The sequence below is a fragment of the Fusarium pseudograminearum genome, chromosome 3, assembly GCF_000303195.2.
Source record: "Fusarium pseudograminearum CS3096 chromosome 3, whole genome shotgun sequence".
NCBI lineage: Eukaryota > Fungi > Ascomycota > Sordariomycetes > Hypocreales > Nectriaceae > Fusarium > Fusarium pseudograminearum.
This window is the reverse complement of record NC_031953.1, coordinates 6,268,711-6,286,588: the sequence shown is the minus strand read 5'-3', so window position 1 is coordinate 6,286,588 and position 17,878 is coordinate 6,268,711. Positions and strand designations below refer to the sequence as shown.

The window sequence follows — 17,878 nt, the reverse complement described above, 5'->3', positions numbered from 1 at the left end:
GCGTGAGCATCTTGAGGGATCCTACGGTGTGGAGTTCGAAGAGCTTGATCTGAGACAGTGGATGGATCGTGCGGCTGAAGCTGGGATGGATCCACTCATATGGAGGGCATTGACGAGAGTGATGCCCCGATGGTGTTTCCTTACATGGGCAAATCCAGCTAGCAAGACTAGTGGTATTTGGTGGCTGCTTTGGTTCGACTATGGATGAACCGGTTTTGCTCTGTTTCTTACTTGCGTCTGCAGCTAGAGTGTTTTGGTTCTCACAGGAGTTTGGAGATATTGGATATATACTCATGTTTTCTTGTTAACGTTGTATCTTGCAATTTGTTCTCAATTTGTTCCTACATACCATAATATTCGAAATCAGGCTATACCCCATATGCCCGTCACCCTTTGATATCTCGATTAAGACGAAACCTCCTTACACAACAACCCTTGAATGAACCGCATCCATAAATACTTCATAAGCGGCAGCGTCTCTCACAACAGTACCTTCTTCAGGTGCCCAACACTCGTTGGAATTCCCTCGACGAACCCATGGCCAATGTGGATTATGACACATTCTCCCAATGTCAAATTCGATATACTTCATCTGAAAACGTCGATTTTGATTAAACTCGATACTGGTCAGTTGTCCTTTTAAACTCGATGCTTGTTTCAGACGCGAGTAAGTCGGAGGCCCTGAAGGACATGGGCTTGCCAGCTCTTCTTGAAGATCATACCAGATCTGATGACGCTGTGATTCATTTTGAACATTGAGCTTCCTCCTGAAGGTTTTGTTTCGACTGTTCTGGTATGTACTTTTTCCCATATGAAAGACCTTGAGGTTATTCAATGACCCCGCCCACTGCGAGAAGACATCATGCCATCGAATTGGATAGTTGTGAGTTTCGCAGTCTCCGGTCATGCCCAGCACTGACTCCTGAAGAGGATAGCCAGGATCAGATGTGTCGAAAGGACCGATATGGGTAGCTTCGTAAAGGATAGGACAATCATGAAGATAAAGCTCCTCTAATCCTCCACTACCATTTCCATTTCCAATAGATGCGAACCAGTCAATCTGCCACTGATGGCTAAAGACATATCGTCCAAGAGAAAGAGCCTTCAACTGAGGCAATTCAAAGCGACGAAAGTCCATCTTGGGACACCATCCCCAGAATTCTTTATAATTCAGAGTTAGAATCTGCAGATTCCCGGCGATATCTGGAGCGAGCCATGAGACATGCAAGTTGTTGAAAAACTTGTACTTCCCTGGGCTGAATGGCGAAGAAGCAACGGGGTGAAGGATATTTATTCGTGGCTCAACATGGAGTCTGATATCCCTAAGACTAGGCATTGACATAATCTTCAAGAAAGCTTCTGAAGTGTTAAGTCGGTCATCATGCTGATCTGGTAAATTGGTGACGATGAGTTGTTGGAGAGGTATAGCTGGCTGGGAAAAATCCGCGAGATCAATAAGATAGGATTTGCCTTCCGAATGATCCTGGATCTTGTCGTCGTGAAACACAGCATCTGGGTCGATCATATGTCGAGGATCTGTATTTCCCATCCCCGCGATCCAATAAAATATAGTATCCAGCATATCTTGCCGATGCTGCATCGCGAGATAGCTATCTTGATTGCGTCTGCACAACTGGGAGTATGCACGGAACCGGACACGAAGAGAGATTAACCTGCTGAAGAAACGAAGAAGTGGGAGTGTGTTGAGAAAGCTTTGACGGCTGCGATCATTCTTGAACCCCCCAAGGTAATCTGCGTTGTCATATAGTACCAATTCCCGAACTTGGTGACGAAGTTTGCATGATTTGACGATTTCGCAAAGTCTTCTAGGCGAGGATTCTCGATGTACCTCGATGTATATGGTCTTGTAGCATTCATGTAGCGCAATGATGCCAAGATCGGAGCAAACAAGTCTCAAGTTGACGAGGTCTGATTTGGGGAGAAATGAGCAGATGCGATACCATACTTCAGGTGGAAGGTGTATGTCATCTGAACTATTTGCTTCGTTTTCCAACGTTAGAGACATGGTGATCTACAACGGAGAGTTGAACTCCAGAGTTCTTTACCCATTGTCGCAGCGCGATTTATGCAGCGGCAATGTGGAAGCCTGATGAGGTAGAATAAGCAGAAGAGAATCAGATCATGATTATCTCATCCTGTGTAACCTGGATATCCACTCATGATGCGACTTGGCAAGTCAGTTATATCCCAGCCGTATATAAACAACTGTTATATACAGTGAGATTTTAGTAAAAAATTAAATTCTGTGCCTTTGGTCTCGAACACATTTGAATGGTCCCTGAGGTATGACTGCATCGGTAATTCATGCACCTTGAATATCCGGCGGGGTTGGCCTCAGGGTATCAGAAAAGTTGGCCAGTACAGCATAACAGACGAAATTAATAGGTCAGCTTATGCTACTTAGACTGTGCTCTTTAGGGTGTTTGTTTTTGTACACTAAAACTAAAGAGGTTAACTTTTCTGCTGCCGACTAGGTTGGATAACATGGGTGATGCAGGGACTAGAATTATGCTGCAAGGGGTCAAGAGGTATAAAATGGCAGGTGAAAGGCGTCACGATGTATTTTTTAGGATTCAATCATCAGTTGAATCATACTGCTGAGACCTTCTGCATCCATCATGCAAATCTACGCTTGGCTTATATCAGCCTTGGTGACGGCTGCTTCTGCTACCGAGACATATGACTATGTGAGTTTCTTCCCAGGTCCCGTTACAATACGACTACTAATCTCATTGTAGATTATTGTCGGAGGTGGTACTGCAGGAGGAGCCCTAGCAACTCGCCTTAGCCTCGGCCTTCCCAAGTCCAAGATCCTTCTTCTAGAAGCAGGCCCCTCAGCTCTCGACGATGTACGAATTAACATACCGGGAATGCGCGGTTCAATCTTGGGATCATCACTTGATTGGAACTTTAGCTCCATCGCCCAACCTGGACTTAATGGGCGATCTATCAGTGTGAACCGCGGTAAAGTTCTCGGTGGATCATCCGCCATGAACTTCTTGTGCTATGACCGTGCTGCGTCTGCCGAATACGATGCATGGAGCGAGCTTGGAAGTCCCGGCTGGAACTGGGAAACTATGATCCATGGGATGAAAAAGTCCGAGAACTTTACGGGTAACGACGGGGACGTCCATGGCCGCTCTGGCCCCATCAGCTCTACTTACAATCGTATTGTCCCTGATGTTTTGAAGCCGTGGCAGTCTACCGTCAACAAATTGGGCGTCCCTACCAATGACGGAGGCTCGCTGGGAGGAAAGCCTAATGGTGTCATGTTTCAGCCCACCAACATTGACGTGGCCAACTACACCCGGTCCTACAGCGCCAACAGCTACCTGCCCAAGGCTGGGTCTAACCTCAAGGTCAAGACCAATGTCCACGTTGCCAACGTTATTTTTTCTTCTGACAAGAGCAAGGGCTTGACTGCCACGGGCGTCGCTCTTCAAGACGGCTCTACGATCAAGGCCAGAAAAGAGGTTATCCTCTCGGCAGGCTCTATCCAGAGTCCAGGTCTCCTTGAGATGTCCGGCATTGGCCAAACATCTGTCCTCGCCAATGCTGGAATAAAAAAGATTCTCAATCTCCCAGGCGTCGGCGAAAACTACCAAGACCATCTCCGAACTTCAAACACATATATACTCAAGGAAGGCTATGAGTCCTTTGATCCATTCATTTTCGATGCACAAGGCACCGCGGCCACAGAGCAGTTCAACCTGTGGCTTGAGAACAAGAAATCGTGGTACGACTACACCAGCAGCGCCTACGCGTTTCTCAACTGGGCTCAAGTTAGCGATAAAGTGCAGAAGGATATCACTAAACTTGCAAAAGACGGATTTGCCAAGAATGGCACTGTCGTGGACAAGAAGAAGCTTGAGTACCTGAAGAACCCTTCTATTCCCCAACTGGAGCTTCTTCTTGAAGCCAACTATGTGGGCGCTCAAGGCTATCCCGCCGCTGGAGGTAGTTTCATCACCATCTTCTCCACAGTAATGCATCCCATGAGCCGTGGCAGCGTTCACATCAACGGAAAGGATCTAGAGGGCAAGCCAATTATCGACCTCAACTATCTTAACAATGAGCACGATATACAAGCACTCATTGAAGGTGCTAAGTATGCCCGCAAAGTCGCATTCACAGAGCCTCTGCGATCTGTATGGGCTGCTGAATTTGAACCAGGTCTAGGGACGAGGACAGATAAGCAGTTACGTGACTGGGTCGTCAAGACAGTCAACAGCTTCTATCACCCTATCGGTACCTGCGCGATGCTTCCTAAGAAGGACGGTGGTGTCGTTGATTCGAATCTGAAGGTTTATGGTACGAAGAACTTGCGTGTCGTGGATGCTAGTATCATCCCGGTTCAGCTTTCAGGACACATTCAGACGGCTGTGTATGGAATCGCCGAAACAGCTGCGCAAAAGATTATTGATGCGGAAAAGAAGTCGGATAAGAGTTTGTAGAATAGACGACTCAATTAGCTCAAGCCTGAGTATTAAACAACAATCCCACTAAGTTAGTGGGCTAGTCTTGGTTGACACTTATACCGTAATTCTTAAACTTGCCACAACGTCCGTTGCTGAATATGATATCGGATCCCGAGTCCAGCTCTTGAAATGTCATGTAGCCTCCGACCTCGTCTTGACCACCATTGAGGCAGATATCACTATCCTTGGGAACATAAATGATGCAAACACCATCCTCGATATATGAGCCGACACCAAGAGGGTTGGACGCACATGCTATACAGCATGGTTTTCCAGTATAGCCAACCCCTATCTGGATGGGGTTAAAATCGCCTGAATACGGCAACCTAATGTATCCAGGCCTTATTCCCCCGTTCGCGGTAACTAGAATGTTGTCATCAGAGCACATGTCATAGGCTGTAGCTGTAGGAATGAGACTCTCGACAGTGGCTTTGGTAAGGAATCGTCAGTACTAGGCGCAAATAAATAGAATTCAAAACAAAGCTTACCAGTTTCAGGAATAGTGCTAGTTGAGGTGACGTCTTGAACGATTGTTGTCACAGAGAGATACACAATCTCGGTTGCGGTTATCCTGGCATTTGGGTAATCCGTGACTGTGATAGTTGTGGGAACAGTGGAAGTTTTAGTTTTGGTAGCAGCTTTGAGCGTGATCTTGTGCCCTTGGACCGTCGTGGTAACCGTCTTGGTAGAGTATTTGGGTATCTCTCTCACGCAACGAACGCTTTGTGGCAGTTGATTACTTGTTAGTGCCTTGACATCAACGAATCCATCGTTCTTTTCGGCACGTTTTCTAGGTCTCCAATCAGGATCTCCCTTGATAGCTATCCACAAAGGAGGTCGAGTGATGGTCGTGGTGATGAATTTAGTTGTAATAGAACCGGTGGTTGACATCTCAATCTTCCAAGAGGTTCTGACGTCGATGGAGGTAGACAGGTCAACTAAAGCATGAAAAATTAACTTAAGTTCAAAGCATAGACAAAGCATTATGTGGCTTACCTGCCGTGGTTGTAGTAGATATGAGCCCGAAGTTCGTAGTGGTTGATTTGACAGTTGAGGTCTCGACGGTAGTTGTAGTCTTGGTAGGTGGGACAACAACGACATTGACCTTGCGAATAATCTTCTTGACGATAGTGATATTCTTTTTCACTGTGCCTGTAGACGTTGGGACATTCTTTACTGTTTTTGATCCAATAATGGTAGAACAGGTCGACTCTGGCTTGTCTGGCCCAGCGAGTGCCTATGCGCCTAACGCAAGGAACAAGAGACAGGACTTAAGAGCGAGCATTGACGCTGAAATTTGACAGAGGAAGTGCGGCTTTAAAGAACTTGATCATACAGGCGGTATACATTTAAATGTTTCTTCAAGGTCGGTGAAAAGAAAATAAAAGAGGCTTGTCGCCAAGGGAATCTAGATGTTAACCATATCGATAGATCCATCATGTATTTGGGAGCTATTGAACTGACTTGGCCTAACAGGCTTACCCAAGTGGATCATGCCAGGGATATAGAGGCTGAACCAACATGCCTATGCAGAAAGGCCATGGGCTGATGGTCTTGGAGTGTCTGTGGCTTGACAGTTTCAGCTCAGCTACTGATTCAGGAGGTCAATTTATTATTATTAGCTTGGTCTAGATTTCTGGCTGCAAGGTGTAGTCTTTGTGGTTGAGTCGGTTATGTCGTATATCAAGAACAAAATATATAAAGTCGACCTCATCTATCATAGATCAGCATCACTCGAGTCGTCGAAAATAGGAAAACCAAGACTGGAGCTGCCATTGTGACCACTCAAATATGGCTTGAGCTTACTCAAAGACTTGACCTCAGTACAAAATTCGACACCCGCTGGCTCAAAAAGGGACCGCAAGCTAGATACCGTAGTCGAACGTTTCCTCAAGTTACATGCTACGTGTTTGAGAAAAGGGAAGTGATCCGGACTCCGGGATTTTGAATCTGCCAATGCAAATAGCGCTTCCTTAACTCGGCACTGTCGTCTGAAATTCTCCCGATGAATCACTAAAGAGACGATTGAACGGGGGAGAAGTCGAACCAAAACTTCATGCTCCATGTTCTCCTCTACTAGCGGAATCCAGCCAAAAAGTTGGATTGCGTTGATAAAAACGTGTTGAAGAGTACTGAAATCTTTGAGGTTCACGTCCAATGGAATCTTCTTCGTGCGATGTTGGCGGTTTGTGAGATCAAGATGCAGTGTTCGTAGAGTGCTCTTGTGTTTCTGTAGGATCTGAATGACGTCGGACGGTTGGAAGTGAAGATCGCGAAGCATATGTGGAGGAGCAGGAATGTAGTTATCGTAGTCTTCGAACTGCATACTATTAGCATCATTGACACTAGGCAGGATTCTTGCAGTACTCACCCCACAACGGGGAGATTCATGAACCCTCTTGTAAGCCTCAAACTCAAAGGCAACTAACCCTCCCGTACATGCGTCTAGAAGTCGACGAAGAGTATTGGCCGATAAGTAATCATTCGTGATTCTCAATGTTTTGAGGTGCGGGAGTTCTGTATCCCATGAGCTCAAGTCTCCCGAATAATCATGGAGGTTTAAAGTTCGAAGACTTGGAGCAAGCTCGATAAGAGAGTTGGCAGCAATACCAAGATCAAGCGTTTTCAGTGGGAGGTTGATGACTCCTAAAGACCGGAGGGAAGACTCAGGAAGCCCATTTGTTGGCCATGTACGATTGCCTTGAATGCTGAAGTATTGTACGGCATGCGTTTGGGCAATTAACATGGCGATGAGCTCGGAATTCAGCCAGCGCCAAGCAGGTGCAGGAGCATCGTCCATTGCCCGCCGTAGACGCCGCTCCTGCTTTTCTGTCAAATCCCGACTTTCTTCAAGATATGTGCTAATAAAGATAGAATAGACCTCAGGCCAATCCTGAGCCTCACTTGCTAGTATCTTTGACGCTCTTCGTTTCCAAACGGCCGGAAGGTCGATTTTTAGAGCCCGAGCCGCTTCAAGCAGAGTAGCTCGCTTTCCCTCGTTGTTGGACGTGAAAAGACAGGTATTGATGTAGACGACCTTAACTTGACGGCAAAGGTCAGGACGGCGAGCCAAGGTTCGCATAAATGAAATAAGGCGGCCTTCCCAGTCATACAGTTCAGATTTCCAGGAATCGCCGTAACCCAAGACGAATTCGTGATATAAAATCGGCTGGGCAATACCTCTGAGACTTTTGGAAGCTAAGCAAACGGCGAAGAGTGTATCTCTGTCGATGGAATACCAAGATTTCGCATCAGGCTGCTGTTCTTCACGACAAGGTTTGATTGCGCGTAGTGGTCGCTCATCCCAGGACTCGTTATAGTGGTCTTGGCAATGGAGACAGAAATGACTAAAAATATTGAATAGTATCTCATTGGGAAGACGCGTTGTTGATGAAGGTTCCATGGTGTCTTTCGTGTCTTGTCCTGGACACAAGTGTGAAGAAGAGGAGAGAGTTTATTTTGTTTCAGCTGTTGGTTGGCTCACCACGTGAGAGTCAACAGCTACTACACGTAATACCAGCTTAAGCCAATCATGACACTACTGTTTCAAATGTTTTGAGTTTCATTAAAAAGGGTGATACTGAATATCACGGTCCATCCAGAACCTCTTCCCAATACACCTATCCACTGCGTATCACTCATGCTTTCAGACCAGAAAATTTGGTCAAATGTCCCAGATACCAAGCCTAGTCAACCGTTAGCTAATTCTTCTTGACGCCTCTAAAAAGCAAGACACTCACATTATCCATGTGGACATTCAAAGCCATGGCCCCAACCTGTGTAACGATCCACAGTGCTCCGACTTTCCGATGATGGAAAGTGGCACTTTTGTCATCGACCTCAAGAGATATGAGTTTAAGAGGGAAAATCATTTCTGCAACAATAATGAAATTGATTACGACAGTGGATATAAAAAAATAGTTCATTAAATGCTTTTTTGTGTTGTGATTATCTCTAAAATCCAAGTATCTATGTCTACGCTTCTTATGCTTTCATCAACTATTAAACTCCATGATAAACCTTGGTAACAATTCCAAGCTCCATATCATTCGGCGTCTTGTCTCCTTCCAAGCTACTATGTGAAACAGCCTCTCTTAAAAATTCCGGTCGTCCCCCGGGTGGTGAAGACGTCCTCTGATCGTCCTTATCCTTGACCTCCTCAGTCGTGATATTAATCGTAACCTCATTCTTCTGGTAAATCTTTAAGGGAATTCCATTCCCGTTGATTTCCTCTTGGCTGTCGTTCAAGCTCATACCGGGCTCGACGTAAGTAGGTCGCTTTGGTCTTCGATCCATGCTGCTGAGGTTGCCGTATGTAGATCGGAACCGAGATGTTCCGCCTTCTCCGGTACGCTGGTTGGATGATTTGCCGTAGCGTGCACTGAATGATCCGAGTCGGAAGATGCGTTGGAGAAGAGTCCAGGTGAGAGGTAGATTGGCTGCAATGACAGCGGTTGAGACTTCACGAATGTACCAGTATGACCAATCTATACCGTAGGGGTCGCCGAGACTGTAGATTTTGGACATGGTAGCTGCCAGGATCTATATCATGTTAGAATTGATAAGTGATAGTTGAGATGGTAATTATACTGACAGTGAAGATACCCAAGGCAAAGACACCGCAGAGGATGATCTTTCGCTTCAGCGGTAGTTGAGACTGCAAAAAGACTGGCATTGGGAGGATGATGATCATGACATCGGAGGAGATGTTGACAACAGCGTTGGTAATCATATGATTCGTTTCGGCTGAGCAGTTCACTGTACTCATGTTAGTCCCATTCTCTACATTTTTCGTCGGACACTTACAGTCATCTGGAGGAACCTGCCAGTAGTGGTTGAAAGGTCGACACCAAGCAGCAAACCACAAGATCTGCATCACCACGAATCCAACGATGACATATCCAGCGACAAGCTTGACCAAGAAGTTTTGTTTCAAACTCAGCCTGATAATAGTTAGCCCTTGTAGTTTGGCAACCTTGATGGAGAAACTCACGTAAGTCGACTGTACATGAATAGCAAACATCCCTTGACACCCCAGAGGGTAATCATCTGCATGTGTTCGGTGACTAGAACCAATTTCGATCCGTATTCGCGTAGCTTGATGTCTTCGGGTGTGAGTTTTATGTTAAGGGCTGGGTCGATGAGGTTGGTTGGTGTGTGACCGAGGACGCTGACGACTGCGAGGAGGGCGGTATACGTGATCTACGACAATTAGAATTTTTTGAGCTGAGAGAGAAGAGAAGAACTTACCATTGTCAGTGCCATTAGATAGTCATCTGCCAACAATCCTTTGAATGATCCCAACAACATGCGACGCGAAGTCCTATAACTAATTAGTACCTGATCAACCTCAAGCTTGGCTTATACATACATTCTGAAAATGACGACGACGAGCGTCAGGGAGTACCAAATCCACATCTCGGTATCAAGTTTCGCCATGGTTGCAACTTTCGGTATACGAGATACTTAGTGATAGAACGGGTCTTGACCCAATCAAGCGAAAAACAAGCTCATAAACGACAGAAACCATAAAAAGAAAGAAAAAGAAAGTAGAGAGAGATCTGCAGGTCCAGGTCAGGGATGGTGGGCAGGACACCTGCATTAAGTGTCGCTCAGTGATGCACACCAGCAGGGTCTACCACGTGGGAAAAACGGAAAACTGGGACCCTGAATCAGCCTCTCTCAGCCCGGTCCAATGTCGGAACTGTGAAAGTCCTGGCTGGTCCCCCGATGCTATTGACCATATGGTCGTTGCGACATAAGGTTTGCTAGCGGCATGCCGAGTCAGACCTTACCGAAGTGTCAGAGAGCTTCTCTGCCCAACGACATTCGAAGGACGGTTGACTAGGAGGATTAGCCGAGGAGTCCGGTATCACTGGGCAAGCCACATTTACCAGGAGTCAACGTTCGGTTCTGTCTAGACTTGCGGACCAGATGCCTGTTTGAGAAGATTCCTGATAAAGAAATGCATTTAGTGCAATTAGAAGAGCTTCAATATTTACATGGTTGGAGTACTCAGGTAATGGATGATTGGCGTGGTATTAGCGAACGGGGCCATGCTTAAGGTTACTGTACCCAGCTGAAGATCCAAAGACTTGACCCTCGTTGCGACGTCGGAAGACGATTACCGGGGAACAACAGAGTTTTGATCCACCATGATGTGTCAATTGGTGCTAAGAATAATAATTAAAACACGTAGTTATTGGCCAAGACAGGTTCATCAGAGCGATACCAGACACTAGTTTTTTTCCATTGTCTGTCACCTTCGAGAAAAGGGGGTTGACTATTGCTACTGTGGCTTATCGGCGACCTACCTATTCGAGGCACATCAAACAATCGATGGCGTCTTTAATGTTACAAGTTGTACGATAATGCATGTGAACAAAGACAGAAAAGCCATGTGATGGTCAACCCCTGATGTCCCGGCCATGTGGTTCAGATCTGGACGATGAACCGTCGCTATTGCGCCCGCGAAAGAAATCTAGAAGGGCCTGACGAACGGTTTTTATCTAGGAATTATTTCCGTCCTCTTTGTTTCATACCTATTGAGACATCAGGTCTTGTTCAGTCCCCTTTTTTCTTTCTTCAGCCCCAGACAAGGGGGTAAGAAGAACAGGCAAAGCTTTTCCGGTTTGTATCCGCAAGATTGCAAATCTGAGCGGATACAATTGTCAAAGCTGGTTAGTAACCGATTGGTTAACTAATAAGACTGCGTCATTTTCTTTCTAATCGGCAAGAAAGAAAAAAACATGTCAAATCTCAGGATGCGACATCGGACGACGAGCTAATGCACGCGAGAGTAACCTCGATCCATGGCGTGATCCATCGCGTTTACGAGTCATGTTGATTTCCGTGCAATGTCCTCAGGGTACCAGAAAAATTGGCCGCTGGAAGCATAAGAGACGAAATTAGTAGATCAGCTTATGCTACTTAAACTATGGTCTTTAGGCTATTTATTTTTGTAACCTAAGACTTTGGAGGTCAACTTTTCTGCTACCCAGTAGAATATCCAAATCAGCGATAAAGAACAAGTTTCCTGCACAAAAGAATAGGATGAAACAGTCATAGAAAATAATCAGCAGTTGTCTGCTTACTCTGCATATTATCAAGTGAGCAAGGGTTGTGAACTGGTCGGATTCGGTTAACAAACCAGGCTGCTGATAAGACTACCACGCACCACAGAGCTGAGACCTCGGTATCCAAGTCGATTGAATTCATCCACTACCTAAACATTGTCTTTACCGGCCACATTGTTAATATACAATGATTGAACCGTTACCGTGACCCAAGAAGATTTGAAGATTGTGCAGGTATCCCACTATCCATCGGGTACCAACGCAAACAACGGAACTGGCGGCGCCGACGACTGGATATCGGACACGCATACAACTCCTTATCGTGCCGTGAGAATACAAGATACTATATATAGCTGGCATGCATAGAAGCTGCAGGTCAGATCGTTTCATAGTACATCAACAACGATAAGCTACCACGACATACCAGCCCAAGCCTCTCCCGTTTGCCAAGATCTTAGATAGCACACATCCAGGATCTAGTCTGTATCTTTCACATGTTCACCTTTGGAGAGTCTCTAACAAGACCAAACACATACGGTTTAACATTCAAAAACTGGTTTCGACAAAGATTGCCAAAATGTAAAGTCGGTATGTTATTATATACAACTCTAATTAAAATTCCCCATCTAAGCGACAATCTCAATCCGTCTCTTATTCCACTGGTGAGTCAAAGCCTTGGCCTTGGGCTGTCTCTTCACCTCATCGTACAACCTCGCAGTAAGATACTTGTAGATCCAGACAGAAGCACCGTTGTACACGATACTATGGTCACTGTCTGTGAAAGCAAACATCTTCATCTTCTCAGGCGACACACCGGATCCCACGAGGAGATCAATCATCGCAGCGGCGTGTTGGTAGTGTACGTTGTCGTCACCTGTGCCGTGAAGGACACTGAATTGGCCGGCGATGTTTTTGAAACCAGATACATCATGCACGGCCGTCTCGAGGTATCCCTTCTCGTTCTTGTCCAATGTCTTCATGTAGCGCTCAGTGTACATGGAGTCGTAGAAGCGCCAGTCTGACACAGGGGCGGTGATGAGACCAAAGCTAAAGACGCCAGAATCGGCTTCAATGGTCTTGGCTGTGAGATAACCGCCGTATGACCATCCCCACATACCAATCTTCTCGGCGTTGACATAATCAAACATGGACGTAAGCTGCTCAGCGGCCCAGATCTGATCAAGGGGCTCAAGCTTGCCGAGCTGAGAAGTCACCATGGAGCGGTACTTGCGACCACGCATAGCAGTTCCTCGGTTATCAACAGTGTAGACAACGTACTGGAGCTCAGGGTCTGACGAGATGTACTGCTTCCAGCCAAGAGCCTGGAAAGACTTGGCGACGCGCTGAGAGTTGGGACCACCGTAGGGTGTGAAGAGAACGGGGTACTTGTGGGATGCGTTGAAGTTGGGAGGCAGCTGCTGCATGACGTTCAAGGTGTAGCCATCAGGGTGCTCAAGCTCAAAGTAGGTAATGTTGGGCAGGTTGTACTGGGTGATGTTCTTGTAGAACTGCTTGTTGTCTACGAGAGTGCGAACAGGCTTGCTGGTAGAGTTGGAAGTGTAAAGTTCTTGGTAAGGAACATCGGGGCCCTGGTAGTGGAGGATGTAGTAACCGCCGCTGGAGGAGAAAGACGCGCTCCAGTAACCGGGGACGGAATCGTCAACAAGAGGAGTAAGCTTCTTGGTTTCCCATGAGACCTTGTAGACATGTCGCTCAGTCGAGTGTCTCTTGGAAGCCTGGAAGTAGACAAGCTTCTCGGCAGTGTCGATGTTGAGGATAGTGGAAACCTCCCACTCGCCAGAAGTAAGCTGGATAGCCTCTCCGCCATTGACAGGGTAGAGGTAGATGTGGTTCCAGCCGTCCTGGTCGTTCACATCAACATAGTAAGACCCATTTCCTGAAGAACCCAAAGGTCCGACGAAGGAGATGGAAAGGGTATGCTCTAGCCATCCGTCACTGCCGTCGCGCTCACGAACGGTGTTGGACTTGAGAGTCTCGGGGTTGACAACAACATGAGCATCCTGGTCCTGAACACGGTTGAAAGCGCGGAAGATGAGAGCGCTGTGGTCCTTGGTAACCCAGGCAACCTCGCCAATGATGAGCTCCTCAGGCTCAAAGGCCTCAACAGGAACAGGCTTGTACTCGCCCTCAGATACATCCAAAATGTTGAGCTCCACAGTTGGGTTCTTGGAGCCAACCTTGGGGTAACGAAGATCTAGCTCGCGAGGGTATGTAGGAGCGACCTTTTCGTTGTCCATGTAGTAAGGGATGGTGAATGTGCCAACACCAGTCTCGTTGAAGCTGAGGAAAGCGATAAACTTTGAATCGGGCGACCACCACAAGGCAGAGCGACCGCCGTAGATTTCTTCTTCATAGACCCAGTCTGGAACACCGTGGAACATATCAGGACCACCGTCAGAAGTGATCTGATCGACCTTGCCATCGCTACGGCGGATGAAAAGGTCATTGTCGCGTACAAAAGCAACAGCGTCTCCGTTAGGCGCAAACTGAGCATACTGAATATCGCCAACCTGGTTTTCAACAAGCGGCTCACTCTCGCCAGACTCAACATCGAGAACGAAATAATCGGCAAAGTACGAGTAGCGGTACTGCTTGGTGTAGTTGGAAGCAACCAAGACCTTTTTCGCGTCACCGCTAATCCAGTACTCGTGTAGATCCTTGGGGAGCTTATCGGCCGTGACAAACTTGGTCGTCTTCTCGGAGAGGATATCCTCTAGAACGAGATCGCCGTCGTCACTGAGGACGATGTAGTTTCCGTCACCGCCGGCAGAAGACCAGTCAACGCTTATAGAAGACGGTCTCAATTTGGCGCTCGGACTCGTCTCGTTAAAGGTGAGAAGACGATCGCCCTCGCCTATGGGTTGATGGGGCTTGCGAGGAGGATCGACAGCCAGACCCAGAGGGGCCAAAGCCAAAAGAGTGGCCAGAACGACTTTGGCAGCCATTTTTGAACGATTGACAAGAGACTGTTGAGGTGAAGGATGAAAGAAAGATGATGGCGCGTGTCGTGTCTAAATAAATAAGTTTTCTCGTCCCCCGTCAACGATAAACTTAAGCTTATACCAGGATCTTCGCGATCGACAAGGCCCTAGCTTGCTATCGCCTTCCCAGGACAGTTTAGATGTAAAAGCAGAGCCGGGGTAATAGAGAACAAGACCTGCCCCTTTCGGACCATTTGGAAAAAGTCCCCCGTGTTATGTTGCAACTGCCAAGAGAATATGTCTTGGGCGACCGACAAAAGTTCGTGACGACATTTGACGCGACAAGATAAGACATAGTCAATTGGCCAATTGAGCTTCAACACCAAGATATCTAATTTGAACCCCTCTTTGGACTATCGTCATTGGTATCTAACTGGACAAACCGTAAAATACACAATCTCCATATCTATATCCATCATCACCAATGCTATTATAACTTTGACTTGGAACTGCTCTTCCACTCAGGCTTCCTCTTCACCAGAAATGCTTCAATCCCTTCCTTCGCATCCTCACTCTTCGCATGCAAAGCCATAACCCTCCCCGCCCATCGCGCCGCACTTTCATACCCATCACCACCATCCTCACTACTCGACCCAATACCAAGCTGCGTCCAATAAGCCCATTTACCCACAGCCTGTTGTTGCGGTGATTTTGCCACCAACTGTTCCACCACAGCCGCTACACGATTTTCAAAAGCATCCTCCGGCTTTGCGCCTTGTGGCACTTTAACAACGTCAACTGCGCCAGGATACTCTGAAGCCGCGACGGGTTCAGCAGTGGCAAGTAATCTGTACGTCGCACCAGGCGGCAAACGCCGTGAAACAGCAGTCGACGGACTCGTGCACGGTAGACCAATCTTGGCTCCAGGAAGTGAAAACTGTGTATCAGGCAATGCGATGGGAAAATCCGTCGTCATGGCGAGTTGAAATCCAGCAGCCGTAGCAAGACCCTGTATAGGGCAAACCACCAGCACAGGACTCCTCCGGATCAAACTCATGACTTCTGCGCAGAGGCTAAACAGCAACTTTACATCATCATGTCCCAGTTGCGAAATCTCTTTCAAGTCATGTCCCGATGAAAACACAGGTCCTTCACTGCGAAGAACCAAAACATCTGGTAGACCATCGCGTTCCTTCTTCCACTCGGCAGCGCTGACGAGCCAGCCGTATTTGTTCCAGACTTCTGGGGCAGTATCTTTTCTCCGCAATGCTTCTTCGAGATCAGAGAGGACGTGTTCTTTGAACGGTGGGAGAATACGAAGTTGGCCTGACGTGCGCGACGTAAGTGCTGTGGTAAGTTGAGCTTTGAGGTCTCGTAGAACTGGGATACTCAGAGCGTTGCGTTTGGCAGGATTAGATAGGCGAATATACGCGGCTCTCGGGGGAAGCTTAGGAAGATGCATTGTTCTTTTCTCTTTATTGATAGCTGTGTAAGAGACAAATCGATGTTGTGAAGCCATCACGCAATACCCCGCACTTTCGGCTCATAGCTAACCTCGGACAACTTGAAGCCGATACAGCAACAAAGTACTTCAATATATTACCTAACTGGAACATTGATTTGAAATGAGTTCAATTTTCTTCTAGTCGTTAGGACGGGAGTGGCCAAATACGCAAGTTTAATATCAAAATGGAGATTCGATTTTATTAATGATATCCATTACACACCCATTTCTATCATGGACCGATTATATATCATACCTGTCTGAATCATCATGAACAGGTCGATAAACGAAATAATCAAACTTGGCCTCCATCGCAAGTCCATTAACATCCGAAGCCGCCATTCCCACAAAAGCACCAGTGAAACTTCCGTCATTAGGATGTCCACCACACTCATCCGACAAAAGCGAAGCATCATACACGGGTCCAATCTTGGTCAGCTCCTTCCCTTCAAGGGCGTAGAAGAACTGCAACTTGTTTCCCCGAATCGTCAAAGCAAGCTTCACCTTTCCCTCATTGGGAATCTTGACAGACTCCGCCAAAGGTTTGTTGAGACGACCTAGGGGAAAGGTTTCTTCAGAACTGAGGATGAGGAGTTCGCGTTGGCCGTCAGCGTGAGCTGTCACGGTGAGATAGAAAAAGTTGAAACGGCAGTAGTACGCTGTCAGACCAGCAAATTGGCGTTCGTCTTCGGGGGAGAAATCAATGACTGTTTCGGCGTCATATGAAAAATGCGTTTGGCGACGAGCGACTAGAGCTTGTTCAAACCAGGATCCGATAGACTCGCGACCGATGAGAGTGAGCTGACCATCTTTGATGTTGAAAATACGCTCAGGCTCGGGGGTTCGAAGCCATTGGAAGTCGCTATGGAGAGTATCCTTGAAGGTGTATCGCTTCTCTTCCCAGTATACCGTGTCGTCACGCTCGGCGGGGAGGTCAACGTATAAGCTTGGGACGGGGCCATTCTTGATGTACAACCATTCATCGTCGCCCCAGTAAGCTTCCTGGATAGCAGTCTCTCGGCCCAACACTGAGCGTCGTTTCTGTGTAGTTGGGCGGCCTGTGAGATGCACGACGTAGGTCTTGCCATCTGGCGTCTCGACGATCTGACCATGACCAGCTCTTTGGAGAGCTGCGTGGGGCGTATCCTTTGAAGTAAGGATATACTTTTGGGGATGTACCTCGTAAGGACCCCAGACGTTGCGAGATCGAGCAAGGGTTATGGCGTGAGTGTACCCCGTGCCACCCTCTGCAGTCGAAAGATAATACCATCCATTGCGTTTGTAAATGTGAGATCCCTCAACAAAGGCCAAATCCGTTCCTTCAAAGATGTTCTTCCTAGGACCAACTAGTTTGTTGGCCTTCGGGTCAAATTCTTGGAGGAAGATGCCTTCAAACGTTCTTGGGCGAGAGCGGTGATCCCAGGTCATGTTGTTGAACCACTTCTTTCCGTCGTCATCATGGAAGAGCGAGGGGTCAAAGCCAGACGAGTTAGCATAAACGGGATCCGACCATGGCCCTTCAATAGATGTTGCAGTGACGATATAATTATGCGCATCCTTGAAAGAACCATCCTTGCGCTTGACATCAGTGTAAACTAGCCAAAACTTCTCGCCGTCGTGGCTCAAACAAGGTGCCCAAACACCGCAGCTGTCAGGCTCGCCACGCATGTCGAGTTGGTTCTTGCGCGTCAGCGGACGCACAACCAGTGTCCAGTTGGCAAGGTCTCTAGAGTGGTGGATCTGGACACCAGGAAACCACTCAAAGGTGGACGTGGCAATGTAATAGTCATCTCCAACCCGGACGATAGAAGGGTCCGGGTTGAATCCTGGAAGAATTGGGTTCCTGACTCGAGGCAT

General features: G+C 47.2%; 7 protein-coding genes across 7 annotated transcripts; 1 reads left to right on the top strand and 6 right to left on the bottom strand.

Annotated features, from left to right (window-relative positions):
* Nucleotides 1-421: 421 nt before the first annotated feature.
* Nucleotides 422-2,026, bottom strand: FPSE_02496 (uncharacterized protein; the record flags this gene model as incomplete). The annotated part of the gene is made up of 1 exon (XM_009255615.1): nt 422-2,026. The coding sequence occupies one exon, from the start codon at nt 2,024-2,026 to the stop codon at nt 422-424; it is 1,605 nt and encodes a 534-aa protein (XP_009253890.1).
* A 613-nt stretch (nt 2,027-2,639) lies between these two features.
* On the top strand, nt 2,640-4,475 carry FPSE_02497 (uncharacterized protein; the record flags this gene model as incomplete). Its single annotated transcript, XM_009255616.1, has 2 exons — nt 2,640-2,708; nt 2,760-4,475. 2 exons carry the CDS (start codon nt 2,640-2,642, stop codon nt 4,473-4,475), a joined length of 1,785 nt encoding a protein of 594 aa, XP_009253891.1.
* Nucleotides 4,476-4,536: 61 nt separating this feature from the next.
* FPSE_02498 (uncharacterized protein) lies at nt 4,537-7,902 on the bottom strand (the record flags this gene model as incomplete). Its single annotated transcript, XM_009255617.1, has 5 exons — nt 4,537-4,928; nt 4,988-5,437; nt 5,496-5,736; nt 6,547-6,819; nt 6,871-7,902. The coding sequence occupies 5 exons, from the start codon at nt 7,900-7,902 to the stop codon at nt 4,537-4,539; spliced, it is 2,388 nt and encodes a 795-aa protein (XP_009253892.1).
* Nucleotides 7,903-8,501: 599 nt separating this feature from the next.
* Nucleotides 8,502-9,938, bottom strand: FPSE_02499 (uncharacterized protein; the record flags this gene model as incomplete). Its single annotated transcript, XM_009255618.1, has 6 exons — nt 8,502-9,041; nt 9,094-9,257; nt 9,306-9,442; nt 9,493-9,701; nt 9,750-9,822; nt 9,871-9,938. 6 exons carry the CDS (start codon nt 9,936-9,938, stop codon nt 8,502-8,504), a joined length of 1,191 nt encoding a protein of 396 aa, XP_009253893.1.
* Nucleotides 9,939-12,201: 2,263 nt separating this feature from the next.
* Nucleotides 12,202-14,541, bottom strand: FPSE_02500 (uncharacterized protein; the record flags this gene model as incomplete). Its single annotated transcript, XM_009255619.1, has 1 exon — nt 12,202-14,541. The coding sequence occupies one exon, from the start codon at nt 14,539-14,541 to the stop codon at nt 12,202-12,204; it is 2,340 nt and encodes a 779-aa protein (XP_009253894.1).
* Nucleotides 14,542-15,007: 466 nt separating this feature from the next.
* Nucleotides 15,008-15,979, bottom strand: FPSE_02501 (uncharacterized protein; the record flags this gene model as incomplete). The annotated part of the gene is made up of 1 exon (XM_009255620.1): nt 15,008-15,979. The coding sequence occupies one exon, from the start codon at nt 15,977-15,979 to the stop codon at nt 15,008-15,010; it is 972 nt and encodes a 323-aa protein (XP_009253895.1).
* A 285-nt stretch (nt 15,980-16,264) lies between these two features.
* Nucleotides 16,265-17,878, bottom strand: FPSE_02502 (uncharacterized protein; the record flags this gene model as incomplete). Its single annotated transcript, XM_009255621.1, has 1 exon — nt 16,265-17,878. The coding sequence occupies one exon, from the start codon at nt 17,876-17,878 to the stop codon at nt 16,265-16,267; it is 1,614 nt and encodes a 537-aa protein (XP_009253896.1).